Source organism: Microcaecilia unicolor, chromosome 11 (genome assembly GCF_901765095.1).
Source record: "Microcaecilia unicolor chromosome 11, aMicUni1.1, whole genome shotgun sequence".
NCBI classification, from domain to species: domain Eukaryota; kingdom Metazoa; phylum Chordata; class Amphibia; order Gymnophiona; family Siphonopidae; genus Microcaecilia; species Microcaecilia unicolor.
In genome coordinates, this window is record NC_044041.1 from 131431587 (window position 1) to 131451990 (window position 20404).

The following is a 20404-nucleotide window of genomic DNA, read 5'->3' on the forward strand; positions in this document are numbered from 1 at the left end:
CCAGGTCAAGCGGCACAACCAAAGTCATATCACAGGCAGCACAATTCCATTCCGTATGTTCTACCACAAAGGGCCTTGGTTCTTATAGCCCTTCGCCAGATGCCACCACCTCCAATAGCTTTCTGTTAGTACATGTATTGTGTCTCAATCTTTGCCTCGAAAAGGAGTTCACCCTCAAGTATTACGCAGCATAGTGAGGTTTATCAGATATTGTGTCTCTTACCCTCCCCCCTCTTCTTTTGCCTACCCCTCATCCCTTCCCCTCCCCCTCCCCCCCACCCCCACACAGGAGTAAGTGCCATCTCATACAAACAATGACAGAGGCCCGCCATCCCTAATTTAGTATTCTACTTCGAGCTGTGGGTTGCAAAGTGTCCCAAAAGTTCGCCCATGTCTTCTGAAGGTGTTCTCCCTCCTTGGAGGACATGTCGGAAATCCCACGTCTCTCTAAGTTCAATAGCTCGATCATTTGAGATCTCCATGCTCCCACAGTGGGACCTTTTTCTTCTCTCCAGTGCAACAAAATGGCTCTCTTTCCCATCAGTATGGTTCTTCGCATGAAAGCCCCAAAGCCTGGAGGGGCAGGACGAACCCACCTATAGTCCCCAAACAACATCAGTGGCTGGCTTTTGATCTGGCGGCCCCAATACCTCTGTGTCTCACCAAGAACCCGAGTCCAAAACAATCCCACTTGATGGCAAGACCAGAACATGTGTCCTAATGTTGCTGGAGCGTGGTCACACTATGGGCATGCATCTGAGTCCCCAAAGCCAGCCTTGAAGGCTCGTGCTGGTGAAACATACAGTCTAAGAGTAAATTTGTAATCCATCTCCCAATAACGGTTGAAGATAGAGCGTGTCCGTATGGTGGTCAGGTAATTGCACAAGAGCTCTGCAGTCACTTCTTGCTTCAGATCTTTGGCCCAACTGTGCGCTCTTGCCTGAAAGTCTATGTCTTCCGTCGAATCCTGCAAAAATCTGTGGTGAAATTTAAGTGGTACTGAGTTCTGGGCTCCCAAAGTCAATGCCGTATTCAAGGTATCCTGAACGTCCTCGCTCAGATTATTCCAGCCCAGAGCTGCAACATAATGACTCATCTGAAGATAAGCAAAACGATCGCTCTCTGTGAGTCCAAACTCCTGTTGTAGTTCTGCAAAAGGTCTCGCTTTCCCTTCATCCGACACCAGCTGATAGACATACTGGATCCCCAGCGTTCTCCAGCGACGAAATGCCACCGATGAGGAGCCTTCTGGGAAATCTGGATTATGATGCAGTGGCAAGAAAGGAGTGGCCCACCAATCAAATCTGTGTCGTTTACAGAGCCATTTCCAGGCCGCTCTTGCTGATGTAACTAATGGGTTCTGATCCTCCCCTGTACTTAACCCCCCTCCCGGGGCGTGCAACCTCCATCCCAGATGCACAGTAGGAACCAGGGCCTTCTCTAGAGCTATCACTGAAAAGTCACCTGTTCCCACTAGCCAGTCCCTGATGTGTCTCATTGCACTTGCTATGGTGAGATATCTTATGTTGAGCAACCCCATCCCCCCCTGTGGCCTCGGCTTCTGAAGGATGTGAATTGGGAGCCTGGGTCTCTTCCCGTTCCACAGAAAGGTCTGCGTGGCGCGATGTAAAGCCCGCTCCTCCCCTCTCCTCAAATACAAGGGCAGCATCTGAAACAAGTATAGCCATTTAGGGGCTATCGTCATGTTAAACAGGCCTATTCGGCCCGATAGTGATAGAGGGCAGGCTCCCCACAGCCTCAACAGGCGTCTAGTTTTGGTCAATAAGGGTCTTATATTTGCCTCATACAGTGTCTCCAGGGCCCTAGGGATGATCACCCCCAGATACTGCAGTTGACCTGCCGCCCATTTTATTGGGAAACTACCTCTCCAATCTGATTGCAGTGTATCATCTAAAGCTAGGGCCATGGACTTGGATTTATTAAGGGAATAGCCCGAAAGGTCTCCATATTCAGTAACAGTGTGCAGGAGACACTGCAAAGAAGTCTGTGGGTTGCTCAGAAGCACCATTACATCATCTGCGTAAGCAAGTACCTTTAGCTCTCTTCTGCCAACCCTGATCCCCGCTATCCTGCGTTGGGCTCTGATCTTCACTAAGAGGGGCTCCAGCGTTAAGAGAGAGAGCAGCGGAGACAAAGGGCAGCCTTGGCGAGTGCCTCTCCCGATGTCGAATCCTGGAGTTCTAACCCCATTGACTCGAAGCATGGCCTGCGGGCGCGAATAAAGTGTTTCTATTGCGTTAAGATACCACCCGTGTAACCCTATGTCTCTTAGTGTTTCAAACAGGAATAGCCACTCTACTTGATCAAATGCGCGTTCCGCATCTAGGCTTACCACCATTTTCTGTGTACCTGGAGGGGAGTTAGCCAATAATGCAAGGATCAATTTACGTGTGTTTAGGACCGATTGACGTCCTCGGACGAAGCCTACCTGATCTTCATGAACGAGACGGGTCATCAGAGGCGCCAATCTTTCTGCCAAAATGCGCGATAAGAGTTTAATCTCCACGTTAATCAGGGAGATGGGTCTGTAGGAGTTTGGATTCATTAAATCTCTGTCTTTTGTGGGGATCAAACTTATGAGTGCCGTATTTGCATGTGGGGGAAAATGTCCCATTTCTACCACCGTGTTAAGATATTCGGTCAGAGGCCCTACGACCTGCGTATTCAGCAGCTTATAAAACTCTCCCGAGAGGCCATCTGGTCCCGGCGCTGAATATAATTTCAGCGAGCCTATCGCCTTTTGTAGTTCTTTGGCTGACACCGGGGCACTGAGGAGACTTGCTTGGTCTGTGGAAATTTTCTCTAGTCCTACATCTTTCAAATACCCCTGTATGGTCTCCCGGGTTCCTATGTGCTCTTGCTCCCCTTTTTACAAATTTGCGAAATGCTGGTAAAAAGTTTGTGCAATCTCCTGGAGATCGTGTGTTATTCCTCCAGCCGTAGTGCGGAGCGCTGTTATGAAGTGTGGTTTGCGCGCGCCCCTCACAAGTCTAGCTACCATCCCTCCCGCCTTGTCTCCAAATTTGTGTAGCTTGTTTTTTTTGTACAGGAGGGACCTCATTACCCGTTCATGAAGGAGGCTATTAAGTGCCACTCTAGTGGACATAAGTGTGTCATAATTTGTCTGTGTCGGTTCCCCGGCATATGTCCGCCTCGCCGCTCTAAGCTGTTTCTCCAAGATAATTATTTCCCGGGCGATTTGCCGATTCCGCTTACTGACGTACGCTATGGTCTCACCCCTGAGCACGGCCTTGGCTGTGGACCAGAACAAGACCGCGTCCTCCCGATGTTCCTGATTATGCGTGTCAAATTCCTCCCACTTCTGTTGTAAATACTTTTTGAAGTCACTAGATGTAAACAAATATGCAGGAAACCTCCACCCCGGGGATTGTTGATAAAAAGGGGCGGTTTCCAGATCCACCCAGATTAAGGAGTGGTCCGAAATTTCCTCGGGGCCTATGGAGGCTTCTGTTACCCTGGGGAATTCGGTCTGTGACATGAGGACATAATCTATTCTGGACTGTGTCCGATGGACTCTGGATGTATGGGTGTAATCTCTCTCTTCTCCGTGTAATATTCTCCAGGGATCCACCAATCCCATTTCCTGACAGAATGTTTCCAATACGGAAGGTGGATCTGAGGATCGCGATTGCTGATATTTGGAACGGTCTAAAGCCGCGTCCATCACCTGGTTCATGTCCCCAGCCAAGATCAATGGAAGTGTACTAAGCCCCCTGCATCTCGCCAGTAACTGCGCGAAGAAGTCTGTGGATGTTGTGTTGGGACCATAAGCTGACACCACTAGCATCTCCCTCCCCTGTAAGTTGATCTTTATCCCTACCATTCTCCCTTCGGCATCTCTAAACTCAAGTTTTGCAGAACACATGAGTGATTTATGAATTAGTATAGCTACTCCTCCTCTCCTTCCCGTAGCTGGCGAGCAAAACACTTCCCCCACCCAGTGTCGGTTCAATTTTTCATGCTCCTCCTGGGACAATCTCGTCTCCTGGAGGCAGGCTATCCCCACCCCATGTCTGTGTAAAGCTGTTAGAATCTTGGTTCTCTTTATTGGGGAAGAGATACCACCCACGTTCCAGGATATTAGACGCACATTATTCTGAGCAGGGCAGGATCTGTGACTGGATACCTACGCTGCACTGCCAACCTAAGTCTCCCGGGCACCCAGCCTTACCCAAGGGACTTTCTGTGTTCGCTATTGCTTTACCCACTGAGCCTCCCACACCCCAAAGTACGGGCAGCCTACCTCTGTCAAGAACTCTAAAGTGTACATGTGTCTCCTGTGTGTATCCCTCTCCCAACAAGCCCCCCTCCCACAACTTCCCCTCCCACAACTTCCTCTCCCCTGAAACCAGCCTAATTCCTTAACCCTATACATCCAGCTCTATTACTCAGAGAGGAGCCCCTTCCATGCCCGAGGCCTCCCCGCCCTAAAAGGTGCAAAACTTTCGAACCTCGCCTCTTATGGGATGAAGGCACTGTAGAAAGTTCACTCTCCCTCCATCTGCCTGTTTGGATCTGCTGGGCGCTGCTCTAATTCAGTGATGTATGTTTGCGCCGCTTCTGCGGAATCAAACGTTTTCCAGCGGCTCTCATGGCGAATCTTAAGCACTGCTGGATATATCAGCATAAATCTTGTCTGCAGCGCGTGAAGTCGGTGGCACAGCGGCGTGAATTTCTTCCGACGTTCCTGAAGGGAGGCAGAATAGTCCTGGAAGATTCTAATCTGGTACCTCTTGTATTTTGTGTCATCGCGCTTGATGCGGTATCCACTCAAAATCTCTTGTTTATGCAAATAGTTGTGCACCTTCAGTATCGCCGCACGTGGGGTCTGGAGGCCATCTTGAATTCGGCCTACGCGATGCACCCTTTCCAGACACAGGCCGCCCGCATGATCAGACAAAGCGAACTCTGCCTTCAGCCACTGTTCCACAACTGTTGCCAGTACAGAATCCCCAATCGATTCAGGTAGGCCAATCAGCCGTAGATTACTTCGCCTGCCTCAGTTCTCTAGCTCATCCACCTTGTCTGTGAGCGTTGTCACTGTGGTCTGTAGCTGGCGTATCTGCTGCTGCATCGGAGGGTTCGCATCTTCCATCTCGGACACCCTATGCTCTAGGTCTCCAATCTGACGCGATTCCTCTGCAAGTCGTGTTTCAAAGTTTGCGATCTGCGTCGATATTCTCTGTAGCCTGGGTTCCAGCGCTTGGACTACTGCCGCGTTCAGTTGTGATAATTGCGCTAGTTGTGCCTCCGAAAAAGGCGGCCCGCTTTGTTTCTGTGGCAAATCCACGTCCGGGCCAGCTGCCTTCAGCAGCTCTTTGTCTTTCCTCGCCCCGCGTGCCGGCATAGTTTTGGCTGGTTTTTCCATAAACTTGTCCATCACTTAGTTAGCCGATGTTTTGTGTCTTCTATTTAATCTGAGGCGAGGCGAAATCACAAGTTATTTGGCAATGTCGGGCGTTGGGCCTCGGAGAGCAGGGACTCACGTCCTACTCCCTCAGCGCATCACGTGACTCCTAACGAGAGCCTTTTAATCAAATAGATTAAAAATTCTGCAGGAAACAAAACACTTCTTGGAATCACTGTGGATTGAAATTCCATGTGTAAAGGGGAAAAGGATAATGATAGGAGTGTACTACCGTCCGCCTGGCCAGGATGAACAGACGGATGCAGAAATGTTAAAGGAAATTAGGGATGCAAACAAACTGGGCAACACGATAATAATGGGTGATTTCAATTACCCCGGTATGGACTGGGTAAATGTAACATCGGGACACGCTAGGGAGGTAAAATTCCTTGATGAAATCAAGGACAGCTTTATGGAGCAGCTGGTACAGGAACCGCCGAGAGAAGGAAACATTCTAGACCTAGTCCTTAGTGGAGCGCATGATCTGGTGCGGGAGGTAATGGTGCTGGGGCTGCTTGATAACAGTGATCATAATATCGGATTTGATATTAGCTTTGAAGTAAGTATACATAGGAAATCAAATACGTTAGCGTTTAACTTTAAAAAAGGAGACTATGATAAAATGAGAAGAACGGTGAAAAGAAAACTTAGAGGAGCGACTGCGAGGGTCAAAAATTTACATCAGGTATGGATGCTGTTCAAAAACACCATCCTGGAAGCCCAGGCCAAATATATTCCATGTATTAAAAAAGGAGGACGGAAGACCAAACGACAGCTGGCGTGGTTAAATAGTGAGTGAAGGAAGCTCTTAGAGCTAAAAGAAAATCCTTCAGAAAATGGAACCGACTGAAAATAATAAGAAACAGCATAAGGAATGTCAAGTCAAATGCAAAGCGCTGATAAGGAAAGCTAAGAGGGACTTAGAAAAAAAAGATTGCGTTGGAGGCAAAAACACATAGTAAAATTTTTTTTTAGGTATATTAAAAGCAGGAAGCCGGCAAAAGAATCAGTTGGACAGCTAGATGACCAAGGAGTAAAAGGGGCGATCAGGGAAGACAAAGCCATAGCTGAGAGATTAAATGAATTATTTGCTGCGGTCTTCACTGAGGAAGATTTGGGTGGGATATCGGTGCTGGAAATGGTATTCGAAGCTGACGAGTCAGAGAAACTTAATGAATTCTCTGTAAACCTGGAGGATGTAATGGGGCAGTTCTACAAACTGAAGAGTAGCAAATCTCCTGGACCGGATGGTATTCATCCCAGAGTACTGATAGAACTGAAAAATGAGCTTGCAGAGCTATTAGAAATATGTAATTTATCCTTAAAATCGAGCGTGGTACCGGAAGATAGCCAATTTTTAAAAAAGGATCTAGAGGAGATCCGGGAAATTATAGACCTGTGAGTCTGACGTCGGTGCCGGGCAAAATGGTAGAGACTATTATTAAGAACAAAATTACAGAGCATATTCAAAAGCATGGATTAATGAGACAGTCAACATGGATTTAGTGAAGGGAAATCTTGCCTCACCAATCTACTGCATTTCTTTGAAGGGATGAACAAACATGTGGATAAAGGGGAGCCGGCTGATATTGTGTATCTGGATTTTCAGAAGGCGTTTGACAAAGTACCTCATGAAAGACTCCAGATGAAATTGGAGAGTCATGGGATAGGAGGTAGTGTTCTATTGTGGATTAAAAATTGCTTAAAAGATAGAAAACAGAGAGTAGGGTTAAATGGACAGTATTCTCAATGGAGAAAGGGTAGTTAGTGGGGTTCCCCAGGGGTCTGTGCTTGGACCGCTGCTTTTTAACATATTTATAAACGGCCTAGAGATGGGTGTAAGTAGTGATGTAATTAAATTTGCTGATGACACAAAGTTATTAAAAGTCGTTAACTCACGACAGGATTGTGAAAAATTACAGAAGGACCTTACGAGACTGGGTGGCTAAATGGCAGATGACGTTTAATGTGAGCAAGTGCAAGGTGATGTATGTGGGGAAAAAAGAACCCGAATTATAGCTACGTCATGTAAGGTTCCACATTAGGAGTTATGGGCCAAGAAAGGGATCTGGGTGTCATCGTTGATAATACACTGAAACCTTCTGCTCAGTGTGCTGCTGCGGCTAGGAAAGCGAATAGAGTGTTGGGTATTATTAGGAAAGGTATGGAAAACAGGTGTGAGGATGTTATAATGCCATTGTATTGCTCCATGGTGCGACTGCACCTTGAGTATTGTGTTCAATTCTAGTCGCTGCATCTCAGGAAAGATATAGTAGAATTGGAAAAGGTGCAGTGAAAGGGCGACTAAAATGATAGCGGGGATGGGACGACTTCCCTATGAAGAAAGACTAAGGAGGCTAGGACTTTTCAGCTTGGAGAAGAGACGGCTGAGGGGAGACATGATAGAGGTATATAAAATAATGAGTGGAATGGAACAGGTGGATGTGAAGCGTCTGTTCATGCTTTCCAAAAATACTAGGACTAGGGGGCATGTGATGAAACTACAGTGTAGTAAATTTAAAACAAATTGGAGAAAATGTTTCTTCACCCAATGCATAATTAAACTCTGGAATTCGTTGCTGGAGAACGTGGTGAAGGCGGTTAGTTAGCATGGCAGAGTTTAAAAAGGGGTTAGATGGTTTCCTAAAGGACAAGTCCATAGACCGTTATTATATGAACTTGGGGGAAATCCACTATTTCTGGGATAAGCAGTATAAAATGTTTTGTACATTTTTGGGATCTTGCCGGGTATTTGTGACCTGGATTTGCCACTGTTGGAAACAGGATGCTGGGCTCGATGGACCTGGTCTTTCCCAGTGTGGCAATACTTATGTACTTATGTTCTTATGATCTCAACATTGTCTTCACCCGGCTGATGCAAGCTCCTTTTGAGCCACTTGATTCTCGTTGTCTGAAATATCTGACCTGGAAAGTTGTGTTTTTGGTGGCGGTCACTTCATCTCACAGAGTCAGTGAGCTTCAAGCACTAGTAGCTGATCCACTTTACACTAAGTTTCACCACACTCGAGTAGTTCTCTACATGCACCCTAAGTTCCATCTTTATTTAGTCAATCGTTCTGCCAACAATTTTCCTGAAACCACAATACCTTAGATTTCAGTAAAGTCTTAGCCTTCTATCTGGAGCGGACTAAAATTCATTCATAGACAGTCTACCCAGCTCTTTGTTCCTTTTGATCATAACAGGATGGGGGTAGCCATCGGCAAACATATGATTTCTAATTGGCTTGCAGGTTGCATCTCCTTCACGTATGCTCAGGCTGGGCTGACTAGAGAATCATTCAAGGCTCATAATGTCAGAGCCATGGCTGCATCTGTAGCCTGCATGAGGCCTCATTTCTGCTTTGAGCAGGATACCCAATGTGACAGCCAGTTCAGACAGGCAGTCCTGAAGAATTTGTTCAGTGTCTAGAATCCCCAGGCCCAGTTTTCTTCAGTTCCAGGCTGCACCTTTACAATTAGTATGTAAATAGTTTTAGGTTAATTGGCTTTGAGGCCTCTACTTTTTGAGATTTTATTATCCTACCATTGTTTTCGGTGTGCTTGGTAGGTAGAGATTCCTAGCTGTGAGACTACTTAGACTGCTTTCATGGAGAACACCTGCTCCAGGTGAGTAACTTCGTGTGCTCTGAGGACATGCAGGCCAGTTGTATTCTCACATACCTGTGGGGTGAAAACAGATGATAACTTCTGGGGTGTTATTGGGGAAAACTGACACTTTGTACCAACTCAAGACAGTGTCAGATGAAAATGTTTCCTCATATCCCAAGAGCCAAGTTCTAGCGTCCTAAATAATAGTAAGAACTAACGCCACACCAAGGGTATTATGAAAATAAAGTAATTATTTTATTTACAATAGTAGCGAAGATAATATGCAAGAAGGCAAGAATATAGACACATGAAGTCTCAGCATGAAAATATTTTAGAGCAGACACACCCAAACCCTTGACTAGACTCCGAAGTAAGAGCATCACTCTGAACCCCCACAGTATGTATATAAAGGAGCATGGCACACATACAACCTGATGCAGACCTTTAGATAGCAGCGTGTTCCTCTGATGATCAGTCAAGTCTAACGCAGGTCTGCTCCTCTAGTGGGATATCAACACAGCCCCCGTCTCTGATACGGGTCCCTTTTTATACAGAAATCATAGGCTGCAGCTGTACTAAATGACGCACATTCTGGCCTTGGGGGTGATGCACACATAACATTGTTATCCCCATAGTTGTGACTTCAGGGACCACATGATTGTCTCACTGTAACCACATGGGGGGGGGGGGGGGGCACTGTGACTTAGGGCTAGGGTTTCATAAACAATGTGCAGTTCTGTTAGCCACAGCATCTCTCCAGGTGCAAGGGTAATTCCCAGAGTTCTTGGCTGTTCTGTTCATGATGTCGACGCTGATAACAATGTTGTTGTTCTAGTACATCGGGACCCTTGTCAACAGTCTTCATCTGTCTGCAAGGTTGCAGCTGCAGCAAATAATAGGCCTTGCTTTGAAAGATGGAATAAGCTTGAAGTAAGGCTATTAATGCTGGATAGTGCCATGTATCATAATCCCATGTATCTTTGTTGTATAGGAGCACATATAGTGCTTCATAGTGCCTCACAGTACTTGTTTTGCTTCTATATACCCTCCCACCTCCCCTTGGAGTTGTATTCTTTAGTCATTTTACATGACCGAGAGACATAGTTGGGAAGGCACCAGCACATGTGCAGTAGGATACTGCTAGAAAATTCTACATTAATCTAGCTAGTCAGTGTCCACACTGGGCTCCATCGGATGACGTCATCCAGCTGCGAGAATACTTAGTCTGCTGGCCTCAGAGAACATTTGCTACAGGTGAGTAACTTCACTTTATCAGAAATCCCAAATCATGTCTTCCGGAATTTATAAAACTGATCTCAGACTATTCCTGCTTCTCAGTATACAAGGTGAACTGGGACAATTCAGAGATTATCCCTTTAAATGACCTAGTTGAACCTTCAGACTTCTCAGACATGAAATTCATTTGGTCTTCTCAAATATCTGGAGATTCTAATTCACAAAGATGTAGATCATATCTTATCTTTAAATGTTACAAAAATGTAAAAATATTGTTGAATGAGGGGAATTGACGTCACCAAACAGCATGGTCGCATGAGAGCAGAGTTCCCGATACCCCATAAAGAAAAATAGCGAATCTGACCAACCTGATGTTCAGCTGAATAATATAACACAAGCGAATGGCTTCCCGATCCATAGGAGCAGGGAAAATGACGAGCCAAGCAACTTCAGAGCATAATCTTTCCCGCTTCGCCTTTTCTGGCGGAGCGGAGGCGGCCCGAGACCAAATGGCGGAGGCCCGGCAATCACAAGCGGTGCCAGAAGCTGCCCATGCGGTCTCAGCAGGCAACATTTCAGAGCACTTGGTCTCGGACCGGGAAGAGGAAGAACTCCCACCAGCGCTCCAAAACTGGCTGTAGAATATTAGCGCAGACATTAAAGCCCTTAGATCGGAGGTGGCGACACTCGGAACGGACTTAGGAAGCGAGATACGTGAGCTGGGGTCCCGTTTGGAGGAAACGGAGCTACAAGTAGAATCTCACAGTGAGTCATTAGGATCGCTGGAACAGCAGATCTCAAATTTACAAAAAGATCATCAGCAGATGAACATGAAAGTAGAGGACCTTGAAAATAGAGGTCGCCGCAACAATTTAAGATTCCGTGGTCTGCCTGAAACCCCTACATATCAGAACAGCGAACGAGTGGTACAGGAGCTGGTGAGTGCATTGATGGCGGCAAACGACACTAATATTGAGGCGGAAGTAATCCAGATTGAAAGAGCCCATAGAGCGCTGGGCCCGGGGAGAAACAACACCCCAAAAGACATTATAGCATGTTTTACCAGCTTCAAATTGAAGGAACAAATATTAAAGGCGGCGTGCCAATTCCAGGATTTCAAATGGGATTCCTATAAGATCAAGATCTATCAGGACCTTGCTGCAGCAACGCTACGGCGAAGAGGTGAACTAAAGCCACTCACGCACCGGCTCAGAGATCTAAAGATCCAATATAGATGGAGATATCCCTTTGCCCTTGTATTTTACAAAGAAGGGAAAATGCATCAGATACAAACACTGGAGGAGGCCAGAGAAATCTGCCCTGAAGCAGATTTGCGATAGGAGCCGGAGGACGCTAGAGCGAACAAAAGAGAAGCCACATTTAACACTCCTCCCAAATGGAGAAGAGTGGGCAAAGGCCCGAGAATGCTACAACGCCAACAATCCGCCGCAAAGGTCTCCTGAAAACCGAGTTCAAGGGGACAATTTGGAACAGTCGGTTGAAAAAGACTACTGCAGGTGTTATAATGTGACAAGCCTTTGGTTTTATATATGGTAACAGTTTGGTTCAGAGATGTTAGCAATAGATACTGGGGTACCTGGTAAGGGATTTGTGGGTCACTTTGCCTCTATCTGGTGCCTAAGGGTAAGCCATGTGATGCCATAAATTAGGAGGGGAGGGCTGGGAAGGGAGGGGGGTTTACAAAATGTTAGAAGAAGGGGGGGTGGGGAGGGAACACAAGGGTTTGGCTGGGATAAGCAAGAGGGGAGAAACAGTAGTTCTAGGTTGTTATATGAAGGCGTAAAACAGAAAGCCCTTTAGTCAAGGAGCAATGGTTGATATAAAATGGTTAACTCTGAATGTTAAGGGCTTAAATACCCCCAGAAAAGACAATTGTTGTTTAGAGAGCTATGCCGCTTGCAGATAGATGTAGCTGTAGTCCAAGAAACACATCTCAAACCATGCTACGAAAAATTATGCCACCACAAACAATACCCATCTTTATATTTTGCATCAAATCAGGGCAATACAAAAAATAAGGGGGTGCTAGTAGCATTCAGAAACTCTGTTCCATGGGAGGTACAAACAGTCATTAGGGACAGAGGGGGGAGGTTCATAGTGTTGTTGATGAAAATTACTGGGAAGGTTTTCACTATTGTGAATATATATGCTCCTAATACGCAACAGGGAGAATTTTTCAAGGAACTAGATCTTGTACTCCAACGGCATGCCGTGGGATACTTGTTAATAGGCGGTGATTTTAATATCACCTTGGACACTCACTTAAATAACTTCTCTGCTAAAATAACCTATGCCAAACAGGATAGACGCCAAGTGCAGGAATTCCTCACTCGCTGGCAATTAGATCACTGGCGTGGGGATCACCCTAAGACACGAACATACACCTTTTTCTCACCTGTTCATCAGTCCTTCTCCAGAATTGATATGTGGCTGGGGGATGCCTCAATTGGAGGATTAATACGTGTCCATAAGATACTGCCCCGTACATGGTCCGACCACTCCCCAGTCCTACTACAGCTAACCATAGAGGGGGAACAGAAAAGGGAACGCACGTGGCGATTAGATGACGCCCTATTAGCAGACCCAGATAATATACACCAGATTGAACAGTATATTAAGGACTACATTCAGCTTATCGACACAGGTGAGGTCTCCCCAATTACTTTGTGGGAAGGCCTCAAAGCAGTAATGCGGGGCCAGCTGATAGCTCTGAGCTCCCACTGTTGGAAAATGAAATCCGCGGAAGAACGAAAACTGAGAGAGCAGTTAGGCACAGTGGAGGACCAGTTACAACGGGGGGCACGCCATTGTCCTCTACTCTACTATCCTAGGCCCAAGCGTTGCGTTCCCAACTTCAAGAATTAGAGCTAGCAGACTTATCTGAGAAACTATAGAAGGCACGTCAAACACATTTTGAATTTGGTGACAAATCTAGCAGAATCCTAGCTCAGAAATTGAAACACCAAACTACCAGAAATGTAGTGGGAGGTCTATTAGACGATAAAGGCGTCAAGAACTCAGAGACAGAGTTCCTAAAATCAGCTTTTAGATCCTTTTACCAAAATTTATATACACCAGAAACTATGCCTGATCTAGAGGCTATAAACCGCTATTTGGCAAAAATCGAGATCCCGCAGCTCTCTGTCGAGGCGGCTCAATTCTTATCTAGCCCTATAACATTAGAAGAAACTGTAAAAACAATCAAAGACTTAGCTATAAATAAAGCACCGGGTCCCGACGGATTCACAAACAAATTCTATAAGATATTTGGTGAATTGCTCTCCCCGTTGCTGGTAAGGGTATTTAACTCTTTAGATCAAATAACTGGTCTCTCGCCGACTTGGGATCTAGCTACTATAATAGTCATACCTAAAGCAGGCAAGGATCCACAACACTGTAGCTCCTACAGACCGATCTCCCTATTAGAAGGGGACTACAAAATCTTTACTAAGATACTAGCAACAAGGCTACAGAAATATATCCCATTGCTAGTTCATGAGGATCAAGCGGTTTTTGTGGAGGGCCGTCAGACATTCGACAATATCAGAAGAGCATTACATATGATACAAACTGCCTGTATTAGCAAAACCCCACTCTGCCTACTGTCGCTAGATGCCGATAAGGCATTTGACAGAGTGAGCTGGCCCTTTTTATTTGCGGTAACAGAGCGGATGGGTATCCTGGGACAATTCAGGACCTGGCTGCACTTGATCTATAACACCCCGAAAGCCAGGGTGCGGGTGAATGGCCACCTCTCGTGTCCGCTCCACCTTAAGAGAGGCACTAGACAGGGCTGTTCCCTGTCATTATTGCTATTTGCCCTAGTAATGGAACCGCTAGCTATACAAATTAGAGCCCATAGTGAGATCAGAGGCCTAAGATGGGCAGGCATGGAAACTAAGCTTCTTTTATTTGCAGACGACATTTTACTCATTCTGAAAGATCCAGCAATCTCCTTTCCGCAGAGCAAAGAGATGACCCAGGGCTATGGAGCGGTATCGGGATTTAAGATTAATTATGACAAGTCTGAGGCATTAGGGGTCATGGTCCCAGGTGAGGTAATAGAACAACTAAAGCGACAGTTCCCATTCTGCTGGACCAACAACTACATACGCTACCTAGGAGTTAATATACCACAAAACGTGAATGAACTATTTAAATATAACTTTCCTCATAAAGTACGTGACCTCTTTAAGGAACTAGAGAGATGGGAGGGACTGACCCTTTCATGGATGGGCAGAATCAGCGCGGTAAAAATAATTCTCCCTAAAATACTATATTTATTCATGGCACTCCCCATAGATGTACCAGAGGGATTCTTGAGGAACCTGCAGAGGAAGGTATTTGCTTTCATTTGGAAAAAGAAACCCCCAAGGGTACGTAGCGAAATGCTATATCAACCAAAGGACAGAGGGGGGGATGAGGGTCCCATCTTTCCAGGCATATTATCATGCTGCTCACCTAAAAATATTAGCATCCTGGGTACAAAAATCAGATAAAATAGGAATCAAACTGGATCAATGGTGGTTAAATCCAGTTCCTTTACAGGCGATACCCTGGTTGTCGAGTACTAAACTCAGGGGAAATAACAAAAGAAAGCCCACCCTTACTGCGCTGACCCTTGTCGATGTGGTACAAGGTGCGGGAAAAACATTTCCCTGAGAGGACGTACTTTAAACATATGTTTCTCAGATTCGCCCCCCACTTTGGTCCGGGTCAAATGGATGCAGCATATTTGGAATGGGAAAAGCTAGGCCTCTTTGAGCTAGGCCAGATATATGAACAAGATAACATAGTTTCCTACGCAGACCTATGTCAGGGTCATGGGCTCTTCCCTTACAAGCACTACAATATTTTCAGGTACGAGATTTCATTAAGAGACGGGCAGAAGAAGAACTAAATCTGTCCGAAACCCTCATGGAACAGAGTATGCAAAAGGAGGGAGGCAGAGGCGGGATTACTTGTTTGTATAAGGCCCTCCTAGCATCTGACAATCCATTAGAGTACTACGTATCCAAATGGGAATCTGCAATGGGAGTGACCTATGAGGCCACTAGGTGGTCACAGTCCTTCAGATCACTGCTGCGAGTGTCAATATCAAGTGCACTGGTTGAGAATGGCTACAAGATCTTATATTGTTGGTACTACACTCCTAGCAGATTGGTGAAAATGTATAAATCAGGATCTGATCTCTGTTGGTGACAATGTGGTTTAAAGGGAGACATGTTTCACATTTGGTGGTCCTGTACACAGACACGCCAGCTTTTGTCAGAGATATTAGAAATATTACATAAGATAACAGAGGTGTCTTACCCCTCTAGCATGGACCATTGCCTATTACATTTTAAGCTGAAAGGGAGTCCAGGGTTCCACTCATCACTTTGCCACTTATCTGTTTGTTGCATGCAAATTGATTATTGCGACAGCCTGGAAAAACCATGCTTGCCGGGGCTCCAGGCGGTTATGGAAAAAATTGGACAGGATCCAGTTGATGTCAAAGCTTACGGCTCTCAGAAGGGGACAGATTGTTCAATATTATAAACTGTGGGAAGTATATGATAAATGGAAAAAAGCCAACCAAACTACAACTTCATAACTTTTGCCAGACCGTTGGGGAAGGGGGGGGGGGGTTAGTTTAGGGGGGGGGAGGGAAGAAAAAGCATGGAGGCAGACATTTGAGGATACCCTGTTTAATATGTTTATATGCTCTTTATGTATAGACAATTTAAAATTCTTACATTGTAACATGAGTCACAAGTTATAAGGTGTCTTGATTACTATGTTATGTTGGCAAAATTATAAATAAACGTTTAAAAAAATATTGTTGAACAAGCTTTAGCGGTCTGGTCTCTGCTTAATCACACTTGGTGGGGATGAGCAACATCAAAATGAGCCTTGCTCTCCAAATACTATATGTTTTATCCATGCTCTTGTCTGTGCCCTCAACTACATAGCTGGTTGAACCAAAAATTGTCAGACTTTATTTGGAAAAAAAAGAAACCTAGACTCGCTTTATGCAAATTTAAAGCATCTAGAACAAATGGTGGCGCCATTATGCACATTTTGGCTTCAATCTCCTTTAATCTTTCCTGAGGCCTCACCCTGGCTTGAGATTGAACAAAATGTATTTGTGACTTGATTTTTTTCTTTTTTAGTACCATGTTAATCCCCTCTTGCCTCAAAAGCTTCAGACTCTTAACGTGCTACTCAAGCAGCCCTACATGCCCTTGACCAGACCACCAAAGTCTCATTATGGAATGAATCATGAATATGTATCTAGAATAATCCTAAATTTAAATATAAAAACAAAACCCACACAGGGGACTTATGGGTGTGAACTGGGTATGTGAGACCCTGAAAGGGAGATGGTAAAAGTGTAGTACAGAATACTGGGAGAAGGGGAACTGTACAAGGGGTTGATGGGGGCTGAAAATGAATCCAAGAGTGGGTGATTGGGGAGCATGAAAAAGGATAATTGAGAACGAGAAAGTCAAACCAGAATTGAAAAAAACCTTACTGCTGGTGAGTGAAATGAAATGGTGTGAAAGAAAGAGGGATGGCTGTGAGGAGAGTCAGTGTAGGAATGATGTGTGTTGAGAGCCACAAAGGGGGGTTGCTGTTGGAGAAGAAAGGAGCCTGAAAGTATGAGACTGATGGAGAAGCAACCCAGTTAGTGGAGATAGAAAGCTGAGAGTAACAAAAGGGTTGGGACAGGGAGAACCAGAGGGTGAAAGATGATTTAAAAAGTCAAAGGAGAAGATAGATCTAATTGTAATTGGTTGAGGCTGCAAAGAGACTGATTTAGAAGTGCAGAAGAAAAGAAAAAAGAAAAATGAGATAAATGGGAAAGATAATAGAGGGGGTAAAGGAGGAGAAAGAAGAAAGGTAAAACTGAAGGAGATCTTGGAGAAGGAATTTGGAGAAAATAGGGGAAAGAGAGATTTTTGAGAACATAGTTCTAAACATCTAACCTGGGTGTTGCTCCCACATAATCTACGCTTGGAATTATTTAGATTATTCTTTTTCTGATGCATACTTAATTTTCTTATATGCTAGATATACTCACCAGCTCCGAGTCTTTCTATTGGGTTCAAAAGTATTTTGTGCCAACCAATAGAACTTAAAGAACGTGATTTTAAGTATGTTTGAGAGTAGATTCTACAATTTTCCATTGAAATAGTCCACTGGACTTGCTCTGTTGTTCTATCCCCCAAAATGAATTGCTCTCTATACTAGTAGTGAGTGAACAAGTCTGATACTTCCATCAGGAAGTTGGTAATTTTACCCTCTTCCCTTCCTTCTCACTGCCAGGATGAGAGCGCACTTTCTATGTGGGTCCTCCTTTTCTGGCTTCATGTCAAGCATTTACAATCTTGCAGAACTCACAGGCCTCCTATCTTTAGGCATCAGATTGAAGTCAGCTGAATCAGGCACATGGGTAAAAAAAAATACTGCTGCCCTTCTACCAGTGGGAGGGAGTGGGGTCACACCAAATTTGGTTTGGCATTCCTGGGGGAATGGTTTGGTTGGAGCAGAGGCAGAGTTGTGATGTATGCACAAAGTTTGTTTAATTTTATTTGTTTATATTTTCCTGTCCCTGGAGAGTTTTATACCTGAGGCAGTGGAGGGTGAAGTGACCTGCCCAAAGTCACAAGAAGCCACAGTGCACACTGTTAGGGATAGTTCAGAGAGCTTATTTTGTAAAGGCACATTTTTGGACTTCTAGGTGTACTATTAAATTACCCACATGTATAAAATATGTGCTGTTTGTGGTGTCTCTTATTTTAAATGCGTAGCTGTGCACATAATTTTGCTGTCTAGATATGATGACAGATTTATGTGAATAGTTGACTGTTCTTTAATACACTGTTGTAAAACAGCAGAGACTACAGAAAAAATATGTATTTCTCAGTGCTGTGAGAAAAGGGACAATGAGCAGTAAATGCCACAGTGGCGGGACCTTCTGCATTATCTCTATAATGAACTAATATTTTTCTTGCCTTATATGCTTTTTTGCAGATCTAATTTCGTACCTTACGGAGGACTGGATCATCCCAGGTGAGTGGCCTCTTCTGCCATTATATTTAAGCATCAAAATTAAGACAAAGTGAAGACCATTACTCGGCACTCTTACATCTGGAATAATGTAGCTTAGGCAGCACACCTTCAAGGGGAGAGGTTAACTTAAGAAGTAGGGTGGCTTTGCTGTGCTCTGGGGTCTTTGAAGAAAGCTAACGCTGGCTGCAGTAAATGGTTAACGAGTAGTCTATGTGATTGTTGTGGGCTGCAAGATGCAGAAAGGAGTTTAGTAACCAAATTAACGTGTGGTAAACAGTGCACAGATTATTAAAGTGCATGGTAAACAGGCTATTGTCTAATCCGCAGGAATGCACTATCTGCACCACAAGAAATTTACTGCCAGGTCTGAAGCAGTGTTGAAGGGTTAGGGGGAGCCCTGATGTAAACCTTCCCCTAATAAGTACATAAGTAATGCCACACTGGGAAAAGACCAAGGGTCCATCGAGCCCAGCATTCTGTCCCCGACAGCGGCCAATTCAGGCCAAGGGCACCTGGCAAGCTTCCCAAACGTACAAACATTCTATACATGTTATTCCTGGAATTCTTGGTTTTTCCCAGGTCCATTTAGTAGTGGTTTAATAGCTTTCTGCATTTGTTCTTTGGTAGTCTGGTGCTCCTCCCGCCACCCTTTAACCTATCTGACCTCCCCCCCCCCCCCATATGGCAGACTTACCCTACCTGGTGTATCTCAGGATGCACTGTGTGGGGCTGGGTGCTGCCATTTTTCAAGATAGCAGTACTGGAGGCAGTAATGAATGGGTCTTTGGGGCTTAAGAACAAAAGAGTAGCCATACTGGGTCAGACCATTGGTCCATCTAGCCCAGTATCCTGTTTTCCAAACAGTGGCCAAGCCAGGTCACAAGTATCTGGCAGAAACCCAAGTCGTGGCAACATTCCATACTGCAAATCCCAGAGCAAGCAGTTGCTTCCCATGTCTGTCTCAATAACAGGAATTTGTCTAAACTTTTTAAAACCCAGATTCTCTAACCGCTGTTACCACATCCTTTGACAAAGAGTTCCAGAGCTTAACTATTCGTTGAGTGAAAAAAATATTTCCTCCTATTTATTTTAAAAGTATTTCTATGTAACTTCCTCAAGTGTCCCCTAGTCTTTGTACTTTTGGGACGAGTAAAAAATCGATTTCCTCAGCAAACCTCCAGACTGTTCAAGACGCTTGGGTTATGCACTCCTACCAGCAGAGGGAGACTGAGAACACTAAAAATTCATATACAAGTAGCCTGTGCAGACCTTCTACTAACCAGTATTTTCTCAGTCTCAGCAGAGGGTAGATGTGTGCAGCCTGTGCAGTGTACTCAGTCTGGTAGGCCCGTTTGGGGTTTCTAGATTGGTCTCATGTCTTATGACATCACAAGACTTTCTGTCTGGATTTTGCTGACAAATAGTCTATTGAAGTGAAAAGGCTTCCTGCTTGAATCTCTGTAGCAGATACACATTATACTTTCCTTTTGTCAATAGGTGTGTGGATTTCCACCTTCACAGGTTTTCTGTCTCCTTGTATCTACTGGTTCTCCGAGGACAAGCAGGCTGCTTGTTCTCACGACTGGGTGACGTCCGCGGCAGCCCCCACCAACCGGAAAGAAGCTTCGCGGGACGGTCGGCACGCAGGGCACGCCCACCGCGCTTGCGCGGCCGTCTTCCCGCCCGTGCGCGACCGCTCCCGCCAGTTCCTTTTTTTCCGCGTCTGGAGAGAGTCGTGCCTCGCCGCTCTCTCTATTCAGCCGCCGGATTTTCGATCGCGTTTACGCCGATCGTGCTTTTTCTTTGTTTATTTAGGTATAGTTACCGTCCGGTTTCTTTTTGAAAAAAAAAAAAAAAAAGAAACCCTGCGCGTGTGGAGCACGCGCTCCCTTTTTCCCTCGCTTCCAGCGGGGACGCCGCATTGCGGCCTAGTGGCCGCACGGTCGTTTTCCTTTTCGTGGTGTGATTTCAGCCACCATTGACGACTTTGACTTCGCCGACGTGATTTTTCCGTCGATGTCCTCGAAGGTC

General features: G+C 45.2%; 1 protein-coding gene across 1 annotated transcript in view; it reads left to right on the forward strand.

Annotated features, from left to right (window-relative positions):
- RELA (RELA proto-oncogene, NF-kB subunit) overlaps positions 1-20404 on the forward strand; it is a 182520-nt gene that overhangs the window by 18901 nt on the left and 143215 nt on the right. Inside the window, 1 exon segment of the mRNA XM_030218693.1 lies at positions 18335-18373. Within this exon segment, the coding sequence (XP_030074553.1) occupies positions 18335-18373 (39 nt within the window).